Genomic DNA, 26219 nt, shown 5'->3' with positions numbered 1-26219 from the left:
GGTTATAAATTTACGTTAAAATATCCAACGGTACTTAAAATAATTATCCCGGGGCAGCAAAGCAAACTGTTATCGGATCCAGAAAAAGCACAACAATTTGCAGAACAACTACAAAACAGACAGAGAGATGAAGAGATGTAACAAGAACAAAAATGACAACAAACTATATATAAAGAAGAAGAATAAAGTATAAGTAAGAACTAAGAAGGGAAAGAAAGGGAAGAAAGAAAGCAAGGAGGGAATTAAGAGAGTGAGCTTTGTTATATATGAAGATTAAAATCTTTTCTGGGGGGGAAGAATAACAGTCACTGCGAAATCAGTTGACGCTTGCGAGCGGGTTCGCAAATCCAAATGGAGAGGGGAGATGTGGTTGCCCGACAAGGGACAAAGGGCAACTCAGAGAGGGGAGGGACTATTGGGGTTAAAGGAATTTTAGATGTGGGAATAGTGAAATATTTTATGTTTTAGAAATTTTATGTTTTTACAATGTGTTCAAAAAAAGAAAGCAGAAATGGATAAGAAGGGAAGGTGGTGATGAGGAAACGGAAAGGAAAGATAAACAAAGTATGAAATGGCCATGTTTAGAAGATCAAAAATTTATGCAAGATACCTTTTTGAAGATCGCAGATACGCAGGGGAATATACTAATAGGTGGGGATTTTAACCTTAATTTGGACTCAAACATGGATAAAACTGGAAAAAAGACTAACAGAAAGAACAAAGTAAACAAATTTATAATTAAATCGGTGCAGGAAATGCAACTTTTGGATATATGGAGAAAACAACACCCAAAGGAAAAAGAATACTCATATTATTCGGGTAGACATAAAACATACTGAAGGATAGACCTATTCCTGTTATCAGCCCACATTCAAGGAAGAGTTAAGAAAATGGAATATAAAGCTAGATTGTTATCGGATCACTCACCCCTGTTATTGGCAATAGAGCTGGAGGACATCCCACCGAGAATGTATAGATGGAGATTAGACTCCATGCTACTTAAAAGACAGGATTTTAGAGAATTCATTGAGCGACAAATTAAAATATACTTCGAAATAAATACGGAATCAGTGAAAGATAAGTTTATACCATGGGACGCAATGAAAGCCTTCATCAGAGGACAGATAATAAGTTATGTAACTAAGATGAAGAAGGACTACAATTGAGAAATAGAACAGTTGGAAAGGGAAATAACAAATACAGAAAAAGAATTAGCAATAAAGGAAGACACAACTAAAAGAAGAGAATTGACAGACAAAAATATAAAATATGGAACACTACAAACATAAGGTGGAGAAGAACATAATGAAGACAAAACAGAAGTATTATGAGCTAGGAGAAAAAATGCACAAAATACTAGCGTAGCAGCTTAAGACAGAACAAACTAAAAGAACAGTATTGGGATCAAGGAAAAAGGACAAACAAATTACATATAACCCAACGGAGATCAACGAAACCTTCAGGGAATTCTACAAACAACTATATCAAACTGAAAATGAAGGGAAAGAAGACAAAATGGATGAATTTCTAACTAAAATTGAACTACCGAAATTGCAAACAGAGGAGCAAAATAAATTAATAAAACCATTTGATACAGAAGAAATACAGGAGATATTAAAAAAACTACTGAACAATAAAACACCGGGAGAGGATGGACTCCCAATAGAATTCTATAAAACATTCAAAGACTCATTAATTCCTCCTCTCCTGGAAGTAATGAACCAGATTGAAAAAACACAAAACATACCAGATTCATGCAAAACAGCAATAATTACAGTAATATCAAAGACGGGGAAAGATCCACTAACACCAGCATCATATAGACCAATATCTCTACTTAACACAGATTATAAGGTAATAGCTAAACTATTAGCAAACAGATTGGCCGACTGTGTACCAAAAATAGTAAAACTAAATCAAACTGGATTTATTAAAAAAAAGACGAACAACGGACACTATCTGTAAATTCATTAACTTAATCCATGCAGTGCAAAGAAACAAAACTCCTACAGTAGCGGTTGCTTTAGATGCAGAGAAAGCTTTTGACAGAGTAGAATGGAATTATTTATTCAAAGTACTACAAAAATTCTACCTACCAGAGAAATATATTGGATTAAAGCATTATATAAGGGACCATTGGTGAAAGTGACAGTAAATGGATATATATCAAACCAATTTAAATTAAGCAGATCAACAAGGCAGGGATGTCCACTATCTCCCTCACTGTTCGCGTTAGTTATAGAACCACTAGCAGAACTGATAAGAACAGAAAATAAAATAAGAGGGATAAAAATAAAAGAGAAGGAATATAAAATCAGTGTATTTGCAGATGACGTTATAATATACTTAACAGAACCAGAAATATCAATAAAAGAATTACATAAAAAATTGAAGGAATATGGAGAAGTATCAGGTTACAAGATCAACGTAAATAGAAGTGAACCAATGCCAATGAATAATGCGGATTTCACAAAGTTTAAGAAAGAATCACCATTTAGATGGCAAACACAAGCAATTCGATACCTAGGTATACAACTAAATAATAATCTCGGCCATCTGTATAAACTAAATTATCAGCCATTAATGAAGAAATTACAAGATGACTTAGAGCACTGGAAAGACTTACCACTAACATTGATAGGAAGGATAAACTGTATTAAAATAAACATCTTCCCAAGGATACAATACCTATTTCAATCATTACCAATTCACCTAACAGAGAAATTCTTCAAGGAGCTAAAGAAAATAATAAGGAAATTCTTATGGAAAGGAGGGAAACCAAGGATAGCACTAGATAAATTAACAGAATGGTACAAACAAGGAGGCTTACAATTACCAAACTTCAAGAATTATTATAGAGCAGCACAATTAAGATACCTATCAGATTTTTATCAAACAAGGGAAAAACCAGATTGGAGCAGATTAGAGCTAGATAAAATAGGGGAGAAGATACCTGAACATATACTATATAAGTGGGATGAAAAATTGGTGCAACATAGGAATTCACCAGTATTGCACCATCTGCTCAACATTTGGAAGAAGATTCATGTAGAAAGGAATAAAATAAATTATCAACTACCAAAATTAATATTGACACAGAATCAACTAATCCCTTTCACAATAAATAACCTTTCCTTTAGAGAATGGGAGAGAAAAGGGATCAAAAGAATAGAAAATGGTTTTTCAGGAAATAAATTATTATCTTTTGAACAAATGAAGGACAAATATAATATAACTCACAATACAATGTTTGCATACCACCAACTGAAAACCTACTTGAAGGACAAATTGGGAAACAGTCTGAGGTTACCAGAAGGAAGCAATTTTGAATATGTGATTACAGACACAATGATAATTTAAAAATTTATAACAAACATGTACATCAAACTGCAAGAAAAGGAGAATGAGGAAACAAACTGTAAACCTAAACAAAAATGGGAACAAGATCTAAACATAAAGATAAAGAAAGAAACATGGGAAAAGCTATGCTCCGGAACTATGAGAAATACAATAAATACGAGGTTACGCATGATACAATATAATTGATTACACAGGCTATACATCACACCCCAAAAGTTAAATAAATGGGACCCAACAGTATCAGACAGATGTTTTGCTGTAAAAAGGAAACGGGAACAACAGTACATGCAATTTGGACATGTGAGAAAGTGGAAAAGTTTTGGGAAGATCTAAACCAGATATTAAATAAAATCACAAAAAGCAACATACCAAAATACCCAGAGATCTTTCTTCTTAGTAATATAAGAAATAAATAATTTGGACTCGATTTGGATGGAGCACAAAAAAGATTTATTATGATAGCCCTAGCTGTAGCAAAAAAATGTATTATGTCAACCTGGAAATTAGAAGACAACTTGAGAAATCAACAATGGTACATAGAAATAAATAAATGTATTTCGTTAGAAAAAATAACATATAATTTAAGAAAACATCACAATATTCGAACAAATATGGGAACCATACATGGAACACAACAGAGAAGTCCTACCACGGACCTCCACCACCTAAAATCACAGAAGGAGAAGACAACGAAATCAACTGACTCAGTATATAAAAGAAAAATACAAAAATTTCTTGTTTATTTTTATCAAATGACGACATTGTTTAATGAGTTTAATATAGATTGAACTTTGAATAAATGGGAAGCAGGGTGAGGGAGGGAGGGAAGGGAGGGGGGAGAAGGGGAGAAAATGACACTATATATTCAAGAGAAAAATGTCTATGTATTTTGGTCAGTAAGGTTCATAGTGTGAAAAATAAAACATTTTTAAAAAAAAAGAATTTGCCAGAGGTAGGATTAGACATAGCATGGAACACAATTCTTCATAAAAGTGCACATCGACGGGTTGGTTTCCATTTGTACTGTATTTTGTTCTTCCTTGCAGGTACCTTCAGGTCTCTTCATACCAAGCATGGCCATTGGTGCCATTGCAGGGAGGATTGTGGGAATTGCAGTGGAACAAATGGCTTATCATCACCATGACTGGTTCATTTTTAACCAATGGTGTAATGTTGGAGCCGATTGCGTAACTCCTGGCCTGTACGCAATGGTTGGTGCTGCAGCTTGCTTGGGTAGGTTTTTAATCTTCATTGTTAGCACCCTGTTTAGAGCTTTATCCGCAGGTTTGCATGCTACAAGAGTATTCTCTCCTCATAAAAGTAGATGTGTTTCCTCGAGGTGAATTTTTAAAAAAGCTAAGGAGGTTGTATTCACATTCTGACTAAAAGCAGGGCATAGTGACAGAGCAGTTCCCTGTGCTGGATACTGTGGGGTCAGTCAACTCTGCCAAATACAAGGCAGGAGCTGGTGAAGGTGAGTAAATAAGGTGAAAAGTAGGGAATCCTGTCAAACCAGACTCTTTTACAGAAGGGAAATGCTCAATATCTGTAGGTTTAGTTATTTCAAAGATTAGAAATTCATTATGGTTATTGACATAAAGTTAAAAAGAGATCCTAATATTAGACAACTTTAGACGTGTGTGTGTGTGTGTGGATAGTATATCAGCGATACTTTGCAATTACACAATGCCTTTTGCATTGAAAAATATCCCCAGTTGCTCCATAGACATTTACAACAAAGCTTAAGGAAAATTTGAGGTGTGGATGGATTTGAACCCAAACCAGATCAATGAGGGGAGGGTAATGGCTGACTGAAATTTTCAGTGCTTGAAGGTATACGAGCAGAAGTGTTTGGATAGGTTGAATTGCGAGACTGGGAGGCTGGGCAAGAGATGCCAGAGTCATTATTTTTTGATAAACTAAAAATTTGCCTTGGGTCTGATCAATAGTGACAAATAGAGGAGGTTAATGCCTGCCATTTTATGAGAGTTGAAGTGGATAGGATCAAACAATCAGGATATTCAGATTGTTGGGGGGGGGGTGTGGGTGAGGTTGGGAGAGATCATGGCTTCATTCTTCCGAGTCAATCAGATGAATTATTATTGGCTGATATTGCTAAAGTATTTTAAAACAACAGCACACTAACCCGTTTATCCTTTCATACAAATGAAGCCATATTTGAAGTTTGTGCAACACTAATTACAGCGCCAGCGACTTGGGTTCAAATCCAACTTTGTCTTCGAAGAGTTAGTATATTCTCCCTGTGTTTGCATTAGTTTCCTCCGATTGCTCTGGTTTCCTCCCATCTTTCAAAAACAGGGGTTGTAGGTTAATTGAGGTATTTGGTGGCATGGGCAGGAACCGTGATGTATGTCTGAATTTACTACATTTAAAAATTTTTTAATTAATTCCAAGAAGAAGATGGCTCTCCTCAGTTCAGTTTTACTTAGTTGAGTTTACACAGTTTTGTTCATCAGTAATCTGAGCATTATTATTTTATCATCTTCCTCTTTATAGCATCATAAATTTATATGCAATTCTGCCTGCAGTCTCATTTTACATTTTTTTTTCCTTGGTTGGCATAATTAGTTTAATTTGGCATCATGTTCGGTGTTAACATCATAGGTCAAAGGACCTGTTCCTATTCAATGATCTGTGCTTGGGAACAACAAGGTACCTCAATGAGGACTAGACTGCTGAGATACAGGGGTTCAAGATGCCATCAACTGGTCCCCAGAACACAAAGGAAATGCTTTGCCTTGTAGCAGCTGTTGCAGACTTGAAGCAAAACCATAAGCTGAGAAATTCAAACTTTGGAACTTGTCCAAAGAAGGTGAGCTAATTCTGAGTGCTTTGATGTGATCTGCAGAGCTTGGGATCTCAGCGCTGCAATCATGTTGATGTGCCGTATGTTCATCATAATATTTGTGCAGGTTTTCAGTTTGTGACAACATCATACCTCATCTTCACTGGAAAGGTTCAAGCTGGATATCTGCACCTCCCACTTTCAAGACAACCATATAACAGAGTTAACTGCTTTAATACTCTGGTCGAGGGGGGTCAAAAACAAACTTGCTCTGATGAACTGGACGACTGAAAAAGGCTGAAAACCTTTTGCTCATCTAGATATTTCAGAAATCATTTATTGTTAGAGAAAGAAGTGTTACTGAATAGGTCATTATCAATGAAAGAAATATTGCTTTAAAAAGCAAAATAATGGCCAAATTAATCAACTGAAAAAATGGACACTTTGCACTGAAGGGTGTTTTGAATATTCCATGGAAGGTCAGAGGAAAACAACCTTGTGGAACATGAAAACAGTGACAAAATCTGTTCAAGACTGCATCAATTAAAAAAAATACTTTTCCCTTTTGAAAGTTCGCTCATTCAACTGAAAGTTGGAACAAAAAGATGAGAAACAAACTTTCATTTTAACATTTGGGAACATCTAAAGACCTGGAGGTCTAAGCTACACATTGTAGTGAAGCCCAAAAGTCTTCAGATGCTGTGATTGTAGTAAAAATAGAAATGCTGGAGGAACTCAACAGGTCTTGCAGTGTCCAGAAAAGGTAAAGATATAAAACCGATGTTTCTGGCCTGAGGAACTTTACTCAGGATTTGAGTAAAAAGCGGGAAGATGCTTAAAATAAAAGGCAGGGGAGGAGTACAGACCAACAGTCAAAGGGTGTTAATTGGATATGGATGAGACACAAGAAAGAGGAAAGGTGAGAAATGACAGGGGGAAGGAATTTTTAAGCTCTGTCGAAGCAGTACCAGGGAGAAGGAAAAGGGAAGAGAGAAAGTGTGAAAGAACTTGAGGAAAGGAGAGAGAGGGAAAGTTGGGGGTGACGCCTAATGAAAACTGGTGAAGTCGATGTTGATGCCATCAGCTTGGAGGGCATTGATTTGCCCAATTCCCTTATGGACATGTCTTTCCCTGCTCATTTTCTTGCCGATCTGTCCGCCCACCCATTTCAGTTTCCCGCCCCATTCCCTTGCCAACATCTTTGTCTATGGTCTCATGCACTGCCGGACCAAGACCACTCACAAATTGGAAGAAAAACACCCCCTATTCCATCTGCGCAACCTCCAATCTGCCTGCTCTTTACTCGTTTCTTGAAGAAGGGCTCAGGCCCAAAATGTTGATAATATATCATTACTTTCTATGGGTGCTGTGTGATCTACTGAGTTCTTCCAGCATTTCTGTATTTTTACTAAGCTACATCAGCAAAGACTAGACTTAATGTAAAAATGAACCATTCCATCTTTAAGTTCAAGTTCATCCTCATCTGATTGTACATGGTCCAACCCAACAAAACAGCCTCCCTTTGCATCATGGTGCGCACACATACACACAATGCCCAGTACATCATGGATAGATAAATTACCAAAATAAATGTATATACAAATTTGGCATGATTTACATGGTTCATCAATTTCACAGCCTATGGGGAAAAAGCTATCATCCAGCCTGGCAGATCTAACTTGAATGCTCCTGTACCACCACCTTGATGGTTGAAGATTCTGTGTGCTAGATGGGAAGGGTCTTCTATAATTCTTGAACCCTATTTAAGCAGAGGGCCCCAGTAAAGGTCGTTAGTTGAGTAAAGGGAAACCCCAGTGATCTTCTCAGCTGTTTTAATGGTCCCCTGTCTAGACTTTTGGTCTGATGCTTTGCAGCTACCATACCACACAATGATGCAGTCAGAGAGGAATGCCGGTAGCATTGTTCTCCTGTGGAAGTGTAGGCACTGCATTGCCTTTCTGACTAATGGGGAAATGTTGTGATCTTGGATAGGTCGTCCTTTATATGCAAGCAAAGGAACTTGGTTCTCTCCACGATGGAATCGCTGATGTGTGCGGTTGACCTTCATCCTCCTGAAGTCCACAGCCTTCTCTTTTGAATGTCCACATTGAGACTTGGGTTGTTGTTCCTGCACCATTTAATGGGCCTGTCAACCTCCTCTCTGTATTGCAACTCAACATTGTTGTTGATGACGCCGACTACTTTTGTATCTTCTGCAAATGTGACGATTCTGTCTGAATTAAATCTGACAGTGCAGTCGTGAGTCAGCGGCCTGTACAGTAGTGAGCTGAGGTGTGCCAGTACTCAGCACAATAGGGCTTGAGGTTCTGCTGCCAACCCAGACAGACTGTGGTCTTTTCATGAAGAAGTCCAGAACCCAGTGGCAGAGCGGGGTGTAGAGTTCCAGTGAAGTCAGTTCATCCACCACCCTATAAGGTATGATTATGTTGAATGCCAAGCTGAAGTCAATGAACAACAGCCTGGCGTGCAAGCAGTCGTTCTCTAGGTGGGTCAGGACTGAGTGGAGGGTCATCATCTGTGGACCGGTTTGGATGGTAGGCAAACTGGAATGGGTCCAATGTCATTGGAAGGTGCACTTTGATGTATTTCATCACCAAAGCACTTCATTTTGCCATCAAGGATTCAAATGGCTTCTCCATTATTCAGTTTTTTTTATACTCAGCTATGAAGGCTTATAGTGTAGTGTTTTACTCTTTACAATGCAGACACTTGAAGTAGTCAATCACCAGACCTTACTTCATTGAGGACAACTACAGGAGGTGGTGTCTTAAGAAAGCAGTCTCTATTCTTAAAGAACCCCACCACCCTTCACTCTGCTACCATCAGGAAAAAGATACAGGATCCTAATGACAAGCACTCAACGGCACAAGAACAGCTTCATCCCCATTGCCATCAGATTCCTGAATGCTCAACAAACCAAAGACACTGCCTCACTTTGACTTTTCAAGCACTATTTTTATTAATTTTTGTAAGATGGTTTATATACTGCTGCAAAACAATGAATTTCATGACTTATTCATGACAATAAATTTGGATTCTAAAATAACTTGCAGTAGAATTTTAATCATGCCTGTTAGGTGAACAACTAAAAATACCTGAGAGCAGGACATTAAACTATTCCTGCACTTGCTCTTGAAATAGAATCGGTGCGAGATCAAGTTCTAAAGAAGGGAATTCACAGCATATCTGTCTGCGCTACTTTTCTGAAACAAGTTAACATTTTGAGTGGGAGCCTGTGATCTTCACTGAGCTCCATTTTTTTGTATATTTAAAGATTAGTATTAGATTTTAAGACCACCATGATTAGTATTTTGGTGAAGAAGATTCTATGAAGTACCTGACCAAACAAACTATAGTGTACCTTAGAAAAATGTGCGGTATGCTTTGCAAGAACTTAAAATTGTAACAGGTGTCGACCATTTTGCTCTTTGCACCTTCTCTGACATTCAGTTTTATTTTAATCTCTGCACCACTTTCATATTCTAATTCTTGATTCCCTTGATATTAAAAATCTAACCAACTCTCTATTAAATATATTCCACAACTGTGCCTCGGCACCTCTCTTTTGTTGTGAATCCCGAATGGCCAATATCTGACTTTGTGTCTGCATTGAAGACGTCTACTCAGTATCTCACTTGTAAAACCTGGGAGAAACCTGTATGCTTCAATGAGGTCACCTCTGATTTGTGAACATGGATTTAGTCTGTGTTATCTCTCACCAGATCTAGGTCCCAGGTGAGCCTCTTTTCAGAATCAAGATCACTCTTTTGGTTTGAATTAACTGAGTTTAGTGCCTCTGAAGTCAGTGTAAATCATACTGAGTTTGGGGAATAAAATGCTTTGCTTACGTCGGAGAAAGATGGGATAAGCAGATACCTTCCGATGTGTTTAGTAGAGAAGAAAAAATGCATTCCAAGTAATCCAAAAAGAACATTTGTAAATTACAGTTAGCTCTCCAAATACAATCCAACTGGGATTATACTGATTCGAATATCAGGAAGTCATTTCAAAACCAGAATTCTATGGGATATAATTGTCAATAAAATTTCAAATCTTAAAAACGATGTGACAATTAAAGATGTAGCATAAATGTTATTAATAAGTTGAAACTACCATCTGCTGAGAACCTTGCATAGGGATCAAGATGAAGGATTGAGGTCTTAGTGAGAGATAATCTGAACAAGGAGATTTTTCCCAACACAAACTTCTCATTCTGTCTCTCACCAAATAGAGAAGCTTGTCGAATGAATGGAAAACAGTGATATTAAAAGGAATGGCATCATTGGAAACTTTGTGCAATAATTATTTTCTTTTGTTTTTTTAGGTGGTGTGACACGGATGACTGTTTCTCTCGTCATAATTGTGTTTGAGCTAACTGGTGGGCTGGAGTATATTGTTCCTCTCATGGCAGCTGTAATGACAAGCAAGTGGGTGGGGGATGCATTTGGCAGAGAGGGCATTTACGAGTCGCACATCCGCCTAAATGGGTATCCATTCCTCGATGCTAAAGAAGAGTTCACTCATACAACATTGGCTGCAGATGTGATGCGACCTCGAAGAAATGAGGCACCTCTCTCAGTCATGACCCAGGATGATATGACAGTCGAAGACTTAGAAATGCTGATTAATGAAACAACGTATAATGGTTTTCCTGTCATTGTATCCAAAGAATCTCAAAGATTGGTTGGATTTGCACTCCGAAGGGATATAACAATTGCATTAGGTATGGTTTTAGTATTGCGCATGTTTAACCATGAATGTCCAATATTGGCTAATTGGGTGCAATGGATGTGAACTATTTAATGAATAATGAAAATGTTGTAGCCTTCTGCCAGAACAGTTACCTGGCACTAGTTCGAATCCGGCACTGTCTGTAAGGAGTTTATAGTTTGCCTGCCTAGGTTTCCTATGGTTCCTCCCACCCTTCACGGGGGTAGTATATATGGGGCACGGGCTCATAGGCCTTAAGGGCTTATTACGGTGCTGTACGTCGAAAAAAATTGCATGAAGGAAGGTGACCAAAGATAATTCAATGTCCTTGTTTTATTTTTCTGCTCTATTCCCCTCCTAGTGAAGTGATGACAAATAATGGGAGTTCCATTGATAATCAGTCCTCCAGTAACTCAAGTAGAGTGGTTCATTCTATTGCGAAATAGGCAGTGAGGCTGTTCATATGTGAGTTTATCGCTGATGTACCGGTTTGCATACATGTATTCTGGCAGCATTTATAGAACAGTGATCCTTGGTAATAATCTCACCTCATTTTCTCCATCCTCTCCTTTTATAATCGATGCTTATTCTTATAATCACTTTTGAGTTCAAAGAAAGGCTCATTCTCATTTACATCCTCAGTTGTGCTTTTGCTCTTTGAGGCAGCTGAGGGCTTTTACCACAGTGCCACAAATGCGAAATTCCTGAAATCTATCTTTTATTGGTGCTGATTCCAGAAATGAGTGGGGCTAGCCAATAAGGAGGGATTGAGTTGCCCAGGACCAGACTCACTGAAGTTCAGACGAATGAGTGGGGATCTTGCAGAAACATCAATTTTATGAGGCAAGAAAATTGTTTCCACTGTTAAGTGAAACTTGAACCAGGGGACACAGCCTCAAGATTAAGATGAGTAGATTTGGGATGAAGAGGTACTGCTTTTCCCAGAAGGTGGTGAATCTATAATTCTCCAGATGGCCTACTCATGTTCCTATTTCTTATATTCTTAAGCAAGAATCTATTGCCCTCATTATTGAAAACGTTCAGAGCTTAAAGCTCCACAGCCTTCTTAAACAGTGAATTCCAAAAGATAATTGGCCCTTGGTGAAGAAACGTTTTCTCATCTCCATCCTGAATACATTTTAAGACTGATCTCCAATTCTCGACGCCCCTGCCAGAGAAATGACCATCTCTGCATCTGCGCTGTGTGTAGGGAGTTTAACTTTTTCCCCAGTGTCTGCGTGGGTTTCCTCCAGGTTCTCCCTGTAAGCATTTCAGTGAGGTCACCTCTTTTTGTTTCAAACTCTGGGTGTTTTTCTTGTTGGCTTCCCTTCAGACCATAATTTCAAGAATCATTCTGATAAACTGATGCATTCTCTCTTTTGCCAACACAATATATCCTTCGTACAAAGAGACCGGACCTATAAGTAGTACTTCGGATTTGGCCTTACTGGTTAGATGTAACTACAGTAGATCAACTTTCTCAAATCCTCCTGCAATACCACTTGCCTTCTAAATTGCTGCTGTACCTGCAAACCTGGTTTCATCATTCACAAGAATGTTTAGGTCCTTTGGAACAAATGTCAAATGTGCTTCATGAGTTTGCTTCTCACCAAAACGATGACCTCATATTTCTCCACACTATATTCCATTGCATATGTCCTTAGTCATTCAATAAAACCTAGAGGTTCTCTGCAGTGTCCTCTTTGAACACACTGGTATTGGCATAAGGAAAAACATCAACATCATTAATTGCAAATACACAACCAGGGATGGTCAATAAATCCTAATTTTGCCAGTAATGCCTATATTTTGAAAATGCAGTTTCAGAAACATATTTTAAAACCATAACCAGTTAGGTTGAACTGTGTGAGAATTTACATTTAAAGTAAGCAGAGCAAAGTAGATCACCATTTAAAAGGAGATTGAAAATCAAGATAAAGTAAATGGATTGGTTACCTTGTATATGTTGTGTGTTGGTATCCTGAGACTGCAAAAAGATACTGGAAAGGGATTTGAAAGGAGTTTTTTTAAACCAATGCAGCATGTTAGGTGCCTGCAGTTTCTACCCCTCCTACCGCTACCCCCTCATTAAAAAGTGGGAGGCTCACGATTGAAGAAGTTTGGAGGTTGATTGCTTAGTGGAGAAGTAGAAGAATGGATGAAAGCATTGTTTGGGCTTTCTTGTATCACTTTGGAACTTCAAGATTCCTTTATTGTCATGTACAGAACATGTAATATTACTCAAAATTGCCTTCAGCGTCGCCATTACTGTTGCCTGATGCCCCTTACAGTAAGAGAGAAATAGAAGCAAAAGAGAGTTCCTTCAGAGTCACTGAGTTTCTGTGGATTCGCCTCCAGCCTCTGCAGCCTCACAGACTCCTGTTTAATTTATTGGCAACCCAAACTTCAGATCAAATCCTCCAACGCAATCAGGAATCCTTCAGGGCCTGAGGCCCTTCAGGAGCCCTTCTTGCCCTCAGCACCCCCTTGCCTGGTCCCATGAGTCAGCTTTTCAGTTTGACAACTGAAAATCTTGTGGCATGTTTTTCGATTGTACATAACGCAAGACATACAGGGGATCAATATTAATAGAAAGAGGGAGAAAATAATGCCAAAGGACTCCAGTGTTTATGCTAAGAAGATGATTCTCAGTGTCCATGCATCTCATAGTTTGCAGTATAGTCTGTAAGTTTAGGATTATTGCTGTATAGAAAATGTCTGGTGCAGATACAGTCGTTACTTTTTTTTTAAGTCAGGGCAAGATTAAACAATGCCAACAGGTTTGACTTTTTGTTCTCTCTTGTCAGAAAATGCTAGAAGAAAGCAAGAGGGTATTGTCAGCAGTTCCAGGGTTCATTTCACCCAGCATGCTCCAACACTTCCAGCAGACAGCCCGCGCCCATTGAAGCTGCGAAGCATTCTTGATATGAGCCCGTTCACAGTAACCGATCACACGCCCATGGAGATTGTCGTGGACATCTTTCGTAAACTGGGTCTGAGGCAGTGCCTTGTAACGCACAATGGGTAAGTAATATTTTAAATCACATCCTTTGAGGGAATGTATGGCACCCAGTAAATACATGTTGAGATTGAAAGAATAATTCAGAGTTAATACCTTGAGATTTTTAAATTAAGAATCTTTTGCTGGAACTAAATAGCACAATATTATGCTCGAAATGGAAGAAACCTGCAAACTATTTTGGACGTGCTGAGAACAAGTCAAGGAGGAAAAACATTTGAAGTGTTCTGTTGAATTAATGGAGGCTTCAAAATTGGGTTATCCATGAAGCTCTTCAAATGTAATGAGGATTTGGTATTCTGTATAATGTTTTCTCTAATGCGTGTTCATCCTCCATGTACATGGAGGTTGAGGTTCCATCCGTCAGGAAAATTCCTATGCTTTCAAGAAATTTTCTCCTTTCTGCAGCCAGTTTTCAGTGATACCATCCATTTCTGTTTTGAATTAAAATACAGTATATGTGACTCTTTATAATGTTACCAGCGACCACAAAGAGTTTATTGGTCGTTTTATTTTTAATTTTCTATGAGGTTGAAATTTGTGACCTTTGTCATACACAGCAGGTATGTATAGCAAATAGCAGTGCTGAATGAATGAACAAACTGTTTTCTCTGTACAAGAAACTGCAGATGCAGGTCAAGTGCAATACATAAATATGCTGGACAAATTCAGCAGGCCACACAGCGTCCATAAGAAGTGAAGGGTAACCAACATTTCAGTTGGTTTCACTAATCAATGAATGGGGGATTCCTGATGAAGAGTTCAGGCTAAAAAGTGTTGGTTACTCTTTACTTCCGATGGATCTCATTATCTCTGTATATTTTCAATTTTTTTTTTCACACTATAAACCACATTGATCAAGATACATACATTTTCCTTTTCAAATATATACAGTGTCGTTTTCTCCCCCTCCTCCCTCTTCCCATCCCACCCTCCCTACCTCCCCTCCCATTCATTTAAAGTTCAGAATCTAAGATACATTAAACCCGTCAAACAATGTTGTCACTCAATAAAAACAAACAAGAATTTCCACTGAGTCAATTCTTTTCATTCCCTTCTCCTTCTGTCATTTTAGGTGGTAGATGTCCCTGGTAGGTTTTCTCTCTTGTGTTTCATGTATGGCTCCCATATTTGTTCAAATATTGTAATATTATTTCTTAAATTATATGTTATTTTTTCTAATGGAATACATTTATTCATTTCTATATACCATTGTTGTATTCTCAAGTTATCTTCAATTTAGGGAGCTGTGACAATTGGGCAGAGCTGCAGATGTCAGGCTTTACGGAAATCCAGCAGACCTTGTTTGGTATTAGTACGCAGAATAACAAAGACCTCGCCATTTTGTTTTTGTTTCAAGAGATTTGCGACATGTGATGGACAGGAGCAAAGACTGTTTCTCATCAACATCATGAGGGAGGGAAATCTAGTTCTCACCTGCTTGTTTCACAGTTCTTGCGCAAGTTCCTAGGCAACAGTTATAGAGGCAAGCATGCCGTAGAACATTACAGCACAGAAAAATGCCTTGCTACCTCTTGATTGTCAAAGGTTTATATATCTTGAATACACAGCATCTCTTCATTGAGAAAGTGGATTTAAATATGGGGCTGCATGCAAATTCTGCAGCCCATGAAGCCTTCAGTGCTTACCAAATAGCTCATCAAATGACTGGATTTAAAACTTCTAACATATCAATATTAATCTCTAATGGTGAGAATCAAGTGGAAAATGTCTGCACCTTTGAAAATTTGGAAGTTTTAATAGTAATCTGTAAATCTGAGCAGGTCCACAATGCCATGAAATAAGGGATTCTGGACTTAAATATAACCTTGTTAGAGTAAGATTGTCCTGTTCTTCATTCATTTTCTCCAGTTTACCATCATGTTGATTTCTTGTTTATTTCATCTCAACTTAATATATTGCTGACCTCAAGGCATAATTCATCTCAAGTTGCTTTGAAAGGTGTTTTTTTTTTCTCCAACGTGCTGCATTCTGTGTAATTAATTGAATCCATAATGTGATAACTTAGGTTCAGGATTTAGGCTGGGTACTCAGTAGTGAACGATTCTATCTTTCCCACTATACAAAGCACAAATCAAGAGTGGAGAGTCAAAATGTATTTTCTCTTTTTCCCAGTTCTGAAGAAAGAGTGGACCAGAACTGTTAACATATTTCTCTTTCCACAGATTTAGACATAGACATGCATACATTTAGACTTAGACGTAGATTTACATACGGTAACAGGCCCTTCTAGCCCAAGAGCTTGTGCTGCCCAATGGCACCCAATTGACTTACAACCCCGGTACATTTTTAAGAGTGGGAAGAAACCAGAGCACATGGGGGAAACCCATGCAGACAGGGGGCGAATGTACAGACAGTGCCAGATTCAAACCTGAGTCGCTGACGCTGTAACAGCATTGCACTAACTATGCTGAGTCTTTCCAGCATTTAAAAAAAATTTTGATTGTTCTTGACGTTTATAGTGAAATAACAATGAGGGACTTGGCATCCTACATTAATGGACAGCTTAGATGGTCGGTACCCTAAATATTCCACCACCTGTGTTGTGTTGTTTATCAGCTGCAACAAAAGAATACACACAAGAAAAAAGGAGCAAGAGTAGATCTCCTGGAGACGAGTGGGCCACCTAGCCCCATGTCTTCCCACCTACTATGTTCCTGACTGAGCCATCCCAGACCTTTCTGTGCCATCTTAACAGAGCCCAGGATTTATGTTAAATCAGAATATGTGTTAAAGACAAGTGAATATTTAGTAGATCAGCTTGTTAAGGGGTGTAACAAACCAAGGAGATGATTGTGGACTTCAGGAGGTAGTCAGGGGAACATCACCCAGTCCTCATTGAGGGCTTAGTAGTGGAGAGGGTCAAGAACTTCAAATTCCTGGCCGTCCACATTTCCGACGATCTGTCCTGGAGCTTCCACGTTGATGCAATCACAAAGAAGGCTCGCCAGTGGCTCTACTGGGTTAGGTGTCTGAGGCAGTTCAGTATGTCACTGAAGACACTCGCAACCTTCTACAGGTGTACCGTGGCGAGCAGCTTCATTGCCTGGTATGGAGGCACAGACTCTCAGGTCAAGAATAAACTCCAGAGGGTTGTTAACTCAGCCTGTTATGTCACAGGTACAAGAGTTCACTCCACTGAGGACATCTACATGAGACATTGTCTTAAAAAAGCAGCCTCTTTCCTCAAAGACCCCCATCCCCAGGCCATGCCCTCTTCACTCAGGAGCCTAAATACAAGCACTCAGCGGCACAAGGAGAGCTTCTTCCCCACTGCCATCAGATTCCTGAATGATCAATTAACCAAAAACACGGACTTACTTCTTGTGCACTCGTATTGTTATTATTTTATTTTTTATAGTAATGTTGTAAGATGATATAATATGAACATTTCCACTAAAATGCTGCCGCAAAACCCCGAATTTCATAACAATAAATCCTGATTCTGATTTTGATTCTGAATAATTCAGAAAATATCCCATTTCATTCCAGTAATTTGAAAATCTTAGTGATACCCCATGCACAAAATTCTGATGGAGAATTACATGATTGATACATGATTTTTCCCTGGTTGGTGACCACAGATCCATACTAGGATGAGAAAAAATACAGGTGCTTATCCCTTTATCCGTAATTCAGGAAACTGATAACCTCCAAAAACCAAACATTTTTACTGTATGTACAGAATATTTTTAGGTGTTTAGCTTAGTTTGAGCAGGGAGAGAGAGAGAGAGCGGCAGCGCGACTCGGGCGGGTAAGCCGGGAGAGAGCAGCAGCGCGACTCGGGCGGGTGAGCCGGGAGAGAGCAGCAGTGCGGCTCGGGCGGGTGAGCCGGGAGAGAGCAGCAGCGCGACTCGGGCAGGTGAGCAGGGAGAGAGCAGCAGTGCATCTCAGGCAGGCAAGCAGGGAGAGAGCAGCAGCGCAACTCGGGTGGGTGAGCAGGGAGAGAGCGGCAGTGTGACTCAGGCAGATGAGCGAGGAGAGTGGCAGCAGGGTAAGAGCAGCAGCGCGGTTCAGACAAGCGAGTGGGGAGAGAGTGACAGCGTGGCTTGAACAAGGAGAGAGCGGCTGCACAGCTCGGGTAGATGAGAGAGTGGTAATGCAACTCAGGCAGGCGAGCAGTGGGAGCGCGACTCAGTCGAGCAAGCGGGGGGAGAGCGCCATCAGGGACTCAAGCAGGGAAAGTGCGGTTTATCTTTATTTCACTTCATTTACCCCCCCCCCCCACCCCACCCCAATCTAATGCCGCAGAGACACCCTCCCCCCGCCATTGCAATTACTTAAAAATACTGCTGCTTTAATATTATTCCGTTTTCCAAAAAATTCCTAAATCTGAAAAGTGTTTGGTCCCAAGGATTTCGGATAAAAGATTAAGCACCTGTATCCACCCAATTCTCTGCCCAAGAGAGCTGATAACAAAGATAAGTGGGTTTTAGGATGTTAAAGGAATCAAGATATTATGGGGTTAGTTCAAGAAAGTGGAGTTGAGGTCAAAGATCAGTCCTCATTTTTTAAATATCAGAGAGGCAAGGAGACAAATGGTGTCCACTGGCTTTTACTGCATCATAAATGATTAGTTCTTGCATGCATTCACCAGCACTTCACTTCATTACTTATTTGCTGCTCTCCCTGAATTACTTATTACTTGGTCAGTAGCAGAGGGATCTTGACATATTGTCATCTGCCAATCATTTGTTTCACCTTCAGCTGGGATGTGATATTCCTGACACTTTTTTCTATGGTTCTTACAAATTGGATTGTAACACGAGTTTAATCCTGCCAAATTGGCAGGTTTTCTACCTGTGTACAGGCCAATTAGTGGGTAGAATCTTGAAAAAAATGCACGGGTAGACAAAGACCTCAGAGGTGGATAGCTGACCCGTGTACATGCACTGTGTAGCTGCTGTTGGTCAATTTATAAGTGATCATGGCAGCCTGTGTAGAAAATGACGTCAGCACTTGTGTGCAATGGCTGTCTTCCTTACCCATAATCCGCCACGTTGCTAGAATGCCAGAGCGGTTCCAGCAGTGTGGGGGATTATGGGTAAGAAGGACGGTCATTGCTTCTGCCCCCATTCTGTTTCCCGCCAGCCCACTCCGCTCTTCCCCCACCCTGACAGAATTTCCCCCCGACCTCGACTCCGTTCTCCCTGGCCTCGACTGCGTTCTACCCTGGCCCCGACTCCACATTCTTCCCCGGTCCCATCAGCATTCCAACTCTGCGCTCACCCCGACCCCAACAGCATCCTCGCCCCGATTCTGCACCCGCCCTGGCCACTTAACTTTTGGAAGCCAACACAGGGAACAGGGGATTCCCTGTGGGGCCTCCTGCAGTGAGGTGAGTGTGTCACCGAAGTGGTGGGAGCTCCCTTAAATTGCCTGGTTACCGTTTGACCAGGCAATTTAGGGTCCAATGTGTAAGGGGCTGCAGGGGCCCACTACATGGTCCCGAGCAGCCCCAGTTTGTAAACACCTAATAAAATGAATCGCAAAGAGTGGGAAAACTTGGTTTTGAATGCTTCAATACCTTTTATTGAAGAAGGGCTGTAAGGTCATCAGTGGAGGGAAAATTACTGGAGGGCATTTGGAAAGGGAAGGACTGATTAGGGATAGTCAGCATGGCTTTGTGTGTGAGAAATTGTGATTCACTAATCTGATTGAGTCTTTTAAGTCTCCCAAGAGGATTGATGAGTTCAGGCACTGATTCAAGATTCTTTTATTGACATGAAATAAAACCGATGTTATATGACACAAAATGACCTTTTATCTTCCATGAGATTCAGTCCAAAGCATCAACAACCCGAGCTCCAGATCCAAACCTCCGATACAATCAGGAAGTCTTCAGCACCCTCGGCATTCTCTTGCATCCCGATTCTGATAGCTAGTACCTTCAGCCAGTCTCGAGCCAGTCTCTTGCAGTCCGCTGTCTGGTGTAAGTCATTTGACCACAGTCCCCAGCAGCCCACAGCCTGCATGGGTTCCTCAGTTTGAGTTGCTAATGGCCAGCCACCATTTGCAGAGCACCTCACTGGTCTGCTGTTGTGGTCATTGTCCCATAGGGTGGTCTCCTCTGCTTCTCCTTCTTAAATGGGAGGGTGTTCCACATTACTGGTGCTCTATGCCAATCCTCTGTTTCCCCAGAGTCTGCGATCTCTTGAGGACGCTGCCAAACACTATCTTAGGCCCAGACCCCGTGGTCACAGGATTTTAAAATAAACCCTCATTGACTGCTTTAACAGACCATTTAAAGCCTGTACAGAGCTGATGGTGATTGGACGGGCTGGTAGAACCATGAGGAGCAACGATCTGACCCCACTCCTTATGGGTCCTCCTCACCAGCATCAGCTCTGCCATTACAGCAGCACCAGGATCTCTGCCATTTTTGGGAGTTGGGTGGGGTGGGGGATGTAGTCTTATATGAACTTTGGCAAGGCCTTTGACAAGGTAGGCTGGTCTGGAGAAGACAGGGCCCTGAAGAGTATTGGAGAGCAGAGAGATCAAGGAGTACAAGTAAATAGCTGAAAATAGCCACAGAGCTAGATAAGGCGGTGAAGAAACTTGTGGCATGCAGGGTCAGGGCATTGAGTAGCACACAGGAGATAGGATGTAAGGTTACAGTTGTTGATAAGACCACACATGGAATATCTGGTTTCTATTCTGAGATTTACAAGGATGTCTTCAGGTTTTTGAGCTGAAAGACTGGATAGCTCCAGTTTTCCCTGAAGTATAGAATACTGATTTGTTACCGTAGAGTGATATATAAAATCACAAGAAGCATGAAGTGGACAGACTTTTTCCCAGTGTAGGGGAATCTAAAACTAGAGTGCATAGATTTAACATGAGAGGAGAAGGACTTAAAGATGACCTGAGAGGCAAGCTTCTCTGTACAGAGGGTGGTAGGCACAGTAAATCCCCAGTTCTGGACCTCTCCGCTAATTCACCAAGTCACACAGCACACCATCTCAAGACACCAGAAAATTCATCTACCAATCTCCATAGGTGCTGGATACCATAGGATTTACTGTACATGAGAATGAGTTGCCAGAAAGTGCTAAAGGCAGGTGCATTTGCAATGCTTCAAAGACATTTAGATGGGTCCATGGATAGGAAATGTTTACAGGGATGTGGGCCACATACAGGGAAATGGGACTAGCTCAGGAAAAAAATTTTGATCAGCTGAAGGGACTGTTTTCATGTAGAATAATATTATGACTCCAAGAGTCGAAAATAGTTACCCACTACCTTTAACCTATGTCTACTTTTTCATTGGGAACAGGAATGTCAACCTCTAGAAATGTCACTTCTTTAGAAGACGCACTGAAAATTGCTGGCTGTAGAAAGAAATGGGTGATTTATTATAATGATGATGTGATCACCCTCTGCTGGCTCCTCTGGGGACAGTGGTGAAACAGAGCTTTAAATCTTTTGCATATATTTCGCACTGCAGTGTTGCTGGGGTCCTGACAACATTTTGACATCATCTTCAGCCATGGATGAGATACTGGAAGACTCTTGTCATTTCCATATTCAAGAGGGGCAAGAGGAATTTATTTAAATTCCTCATCTATGGGGGTGCAGATCAGCCGGAAAGTTAAGTGGGAAGATGGCAGATGGAATTTCATCCTTGGGCAGAGGTGTTGAAAAATTGCAACTGAACAAAATACTGATTTGGCTGAACTTGGAATTCTGTGTGCCTTTTAAGTCCTTGGCTTAATAACCGATTTCAGATTTTTTTGGACGTCAAGCTAATTACTCTGAGGCTGCCTGTTCTTTTCATCACTTTTTTTTTGAATGCCGGGGTTATATTTTACATAGGACATCACAACACAGTAATAGAACAGGTCCTTCGGCCCATGATGTTGTGCTGACCTATGCAAATCAAACTCCACAAACTAAGCCTTCCATACTTCGCACCCATTACTCTCTGTATTAAAAAAAAATGTATCTCTAACTCTCCGGAGAACCCGGAGGAAACCCAGGCAGCCATAGGGAGAACCTACAAACTCCTTAGAGACAGTGCTGGAGTCGCAATCGCTGGCACTGTAACAGCATTACACTGATCACTACTCCAACCGTGCCACCCACACATGGGATAGCAACACTTAACTGCTAGGTTATCCTTTCATAGCACTGCTCTCTCTTTTCCCTGGTCCAGAACATTGAATTGTTGCAGATTAGCACAGAAAATATGCAAGAATTATCCTAACATGAGGGATTATAGCATGGTATCGCTAATATAAAGCCATAATTAGTTCATCATCCCAGTCCTTTGTGCCCTTTTGAGATTTTCACAAGACACCTATAAGTAAATTGGCAAGAGAGGGAAAGGGAACTGGCATGGCGTGCCAGATATTCCTGTGGACATTCCCCTCAATAGTAGGAACACTATACCATTTTGGATACTGTTGGGGAGAGGGTGTAACGGCCTAACAGGGATAAGCCAGGTCTATGACACGGGGTCTGGTCCTGTTGCTAAGCAGGAATGGGAGGAGAAGAGGTGAGCTGTAGTGATAGGGGATTCCATAGTTAGGGGGAAAGATAAGAGGTTCTTTGGAAGAGATCGAGTATCCCGGATGGTATGTTACCTCTTTGGTGCCAGGGTGTGAGATATCTCAGATCAAGTTCATAGCATTCTCAGGAGGGAGGGTGAGCAGCTGGTTGTCATGGTCCATAGAGGGACCAATGACATGGGTAGGGAGGATGAGGAGGTGCTGCAAGGAGAATTCAGGGAATTAGGCACTAGGTTAAAGGGCAGGATCTCCAGGGCTGTGACCTCAGGTTTGCTACCCTTGCCATGTGCTAATGAGGTTAGAAATAGGAGGATAATGCAGCTTTTCACATGGCTAAAAGGATGGTGCAGGAAGGAGGGCTTCAGGATCACTGGGTTCTTTCCAGGGAAGGTGGGACCTGTTCCAATGGGACAGTTTGCATCTGAACTGGAGAGGGATTGATATCCTTGTGGGAAGGTTTGCTAGTGCTTTTCTGGTGGGTTTAAACTAGATTGGCAGGGGGGTGGGAACCAGAGTGCCAGAGCAGATAGAGGGGTGGAGGAGGGAAAAGATGATGTGAAAATTGCATGCACTGTTAGAAGTCAATGTGTTGAATATGGTGGAAATATTCTCAGGTGCATCTACTTCAATGCAAGGAGTGTTGTAGGAAAGGCAGGTGAGCTTAGAGTGTGGATTGGCACGTGGAATTATGACATTGTGGCCATTAGTGAAACTTGGTTGCAGGAGGGGCAGGACTGGCAACTCAGTGTTTCAGGCTTCCATTGCTTGAGATGTGATAGAATGGGTGGGATGAAAGAGGAGGAGTGGCTTTGCTCTTCAGGGAAAATATAACAGCTGTGCTCAAGCAGGACAGACCAGAGGGCTCATCTACCTAAGCTATATAGGTGGAGATAAGGAACAGGAAAGGTATGATCACACTCATGGGGTTATATTAGAGACCACCCACTGGTCAACTTTGCACAGAGCCCAAAAAATGGGGACGATCTTAAGTGTTCACTCAGGAAACAGACATAGAATTGTGGGATGTAAGGAAAACAAGCAGTGAGGTCACAGTACCTATACAGATTAAAGAGGAGGAAGTAATGGCTACTTCAAAGCAAATAAGGTTGGATAAATCCCCAGGACTTGACAAGATATTCCCTCGAACCTTGAGGGTGGCTAATGTAGAAATTGTAGGGGCTCTGGCAGTCCTTAGTCTTGGGTGTGTTGCCAGAATGAAACTCATGTTCCATTGTTTAAAAACGGTTCCAAAAGAAACCTGGAAATTTTAGGCCAGTGAGCCTAATGTCAGTAGTAGGTAAATTATTGGAAGGTCTTCTAAGAGATTGGATATACAATTATTTGTCTAGCCTGAAATTGATTAGAGAAGGTAGGTTGTGTTCAACCAATCTTATAGAGTTTTTTCAGGAGATTACCAGGAAAGTTGATGAAGGAAAGGATGTGGATATTGTCTGCATGGAGTTAGTAAGGCCTTTGACAAGGTCCCACATGGGAGGGCAGTCACGAAGGTTCAGATGCTAAGTATTTATAATGAAGTAGTGAACTGGATTTGACAATGGCTGGATGGGAGAATCCAGAGAATAGCGGTGAATTAATGCTTTTCCGTCTGGAGGCCTGAGACAAGTGGTGCGCCTCAGGGATCGGTGCTGGGACCATTGTTGTTTGTCACATATATCAAAGATCTGGATGATAATCTGGTAAATTGGATTAGCAAATTTGCAAATTACACTAAGAGATGGAGGTGTTGTGGACAATGAAGAAGGCTTTCAAAGCTTGCAGAGGAATTTGGACCAACTGGAAAAATGGGCTGAAAAATGGCAGATGGAATTTAATGCAGACAAGTGTGAGGTGCTGCATTTTGGAGGGACAAACCAAGAAAGGACATAAATGGTGAATGGTAGGACATTGAGGAGTGTAGTACAACAGAGGGACCTGGGAATACATAATTCCCTGGAAGTGATGTTACTGTTGGATAGGTTGTAAAGAGAATTTTTGGTGTATTGGCCTTCATAAATCAAAGTATTAAGTACAGGAGCTGGGATGTTAGGATAAAATTGTACAAAGACATGGGTGAGGCCAAATTTGGAGTATTGTGAGCAGTTTTGGTCATCTAACGACAGGAAAATATCAATAGAGTGCAGAGAAAATTTACTAGGATGTTGCCTGGACTTCAGAAGTGAGTTGGAAAGGTTAAACATGTAGGACATTATTCCCTGGAGCGTAGAAGAATGACGGGAGATTTGATAGAGGTATTTAAAATTATGAAGGGGACAGACAGTTTAAATGTTAATAGGCTTTTTCCACTGAGGGGAGGTGAGATACAAACCAGAGGACATGGGGTTAAGAGTGAAAGGGGAAAGGTTGAGGGGACACATGAGGGGGATCTTCTGGAATGAGTTGCCAACTAAAGTGGTGAATGTGGGTTTAATTTTGACATTTAAGAGGAATTAGGGCAGGTACAGAGATGAGAGAGGATGGAGGGCGATGGACTGGATGCAGGTCAGTGAGACTGGGCAAAAAATGGTTTGGCACAGACTAGAAGGTCCAAAGGTACCTGTTTCTCTGCTATAGTTTTCTATGGTTATAAACTTGCATCCCTGTCATTGTCTTCAAGTTAGCGAATAATATTAGATTGGTGTAAAATTCATGTAGCATATAAATCCAAGGAGGGATTCGTTTAAAATTAACCCTAAAAATTGCTCATTAATCATGAGTTAAGAAAGCTTAATCTGCTTTCATTCCATTACCTTCTGTGAAACCCATCTTTTCAAAGATTATTCCTTATTCATTGTTGAAGATTCTTTTTACCTTTTGGATCATGCTTTTGGGAACAAGTTGAAGTATTTACTCAAAAACATTTTTTTAAATTTGTCCCTCTCAATGGTATCTTCAAGAGCAGTCACTAGGGGCTTTATTCTAGTGAATAAAATCAATTGTATTTTTATGGATCTAATACATGGCTTAATTTGTGCTTTTTCTTCCACTTACTGCCATTCTTGCTGATGTGTTAGCCTGTAGCATGTTGAGAGATCTGTGGTACTACAGGCAGCTGAACAGGCAACATGCAAGAGTAACCTAGAGTAGTTTGCTCTCTTCCCCACCTCTCCTCCTTCGCAGCATCTCTTTTCTCCAGAAGTGTCTACCATTTAAAGTCGTAGAGCGACAGGCCCTTCAGCCGAACTTATCCATGCTAGCTACTTGGGTATTCTGCGCCAGTCCCATTTGCCTGCATTTCATCTGAACTCTTCCTATCCATATATTTGTTCGGGACTTGTCTGTCCTCTGTTTTACCCTTACAGTGTGCTTCAGCATGCAGTTGTGTGATAAACATGTTGTAGCACTCCATCCTGCTTAGGGTTTTGCATTAAGTTCTCTAATTTCGCCGTGTACTGTTTTTAGCAGGGCGTGCTCACTTGATTAGTCAGTGCAGATTTCCATTTCCACATGCCACAGCTTAATCCAGCTCTGACTGCTTTAATTTTCAGCCACTTTCTCCCATGGGCATCCTCAGTGATCACCAATGCTGTGGATTTATCAAAGTATTTTGAGGATTGTGGGGAATATTGTGCCAAATAGCCTTTAGAAACAGTTAAATATTCTTCATCACTTTTAGAAACTGTTAATAATTCATCATTAAATCATTATTATTTCATTAATAAATAATGAACCTTTTTAAGAACTTCAAAAGGTAAGGTGGACTCCTCCATTCAGCTGTTTGGAAACGATCTGTGAATCTTCTTCCACATACTTGCTTCACCTACTGCATGTAACA

The 26219-nt window shown here is 40.6% G+C and overlaps 1 protein-coding gene across 12 annotated transcripts in view; it reads left to right on the top strand.

The window, feature by feature from the left end:
- The window catches only part of clcn3 (chloride channel 3), a 217039-nt gene that overhangs the window by 181687 nt on the left and 9133 nt on the right, over window positions 1-26219 (top strand). For all 12 annotated transcript variants that reach the window (XR_011358389.1, XM_069941445.1, XM_069941427.1 and 9 more), the window contains 3 exons: window positions 4407-4593; window positions 10512-10910; window positions 13705-13921. Coding sequence is in view for 11 of the 12 variants with exons in the window: in XM_069941445.1 (XP_069797546.1) it covers window positions 4407-4593; window positions 10512-10910; window positions 13705-13921 (803 nt within the window). In the remaining variant the exon portion in view is untranslated. The remainder of the gene's footprint in view (window positions 1-4406; window positions 4594-10511; window positions 10911-13704; window positions 13922-26219) is intronic.

This window comes from Narcine bancroftii, chromosome 1 (assembly GCF_036971445.1).
Source record: "Narcine bancroftii isolate sNarBan1 chromosome 1, sNarBan1.hap1, whole genome shotgun sequence".
In the NCBI taxonomy this organism is placed as follows: domain Eukaryota; kingdom Metazoa; phylum Chordata; class Chondrichthyes; order Torpediniformes; family Narcinidae; genus Narcine; species Narcine bancroftii.
This window is presented reverse-complemented; position numbering and strand designations above follow the sequence as displayed.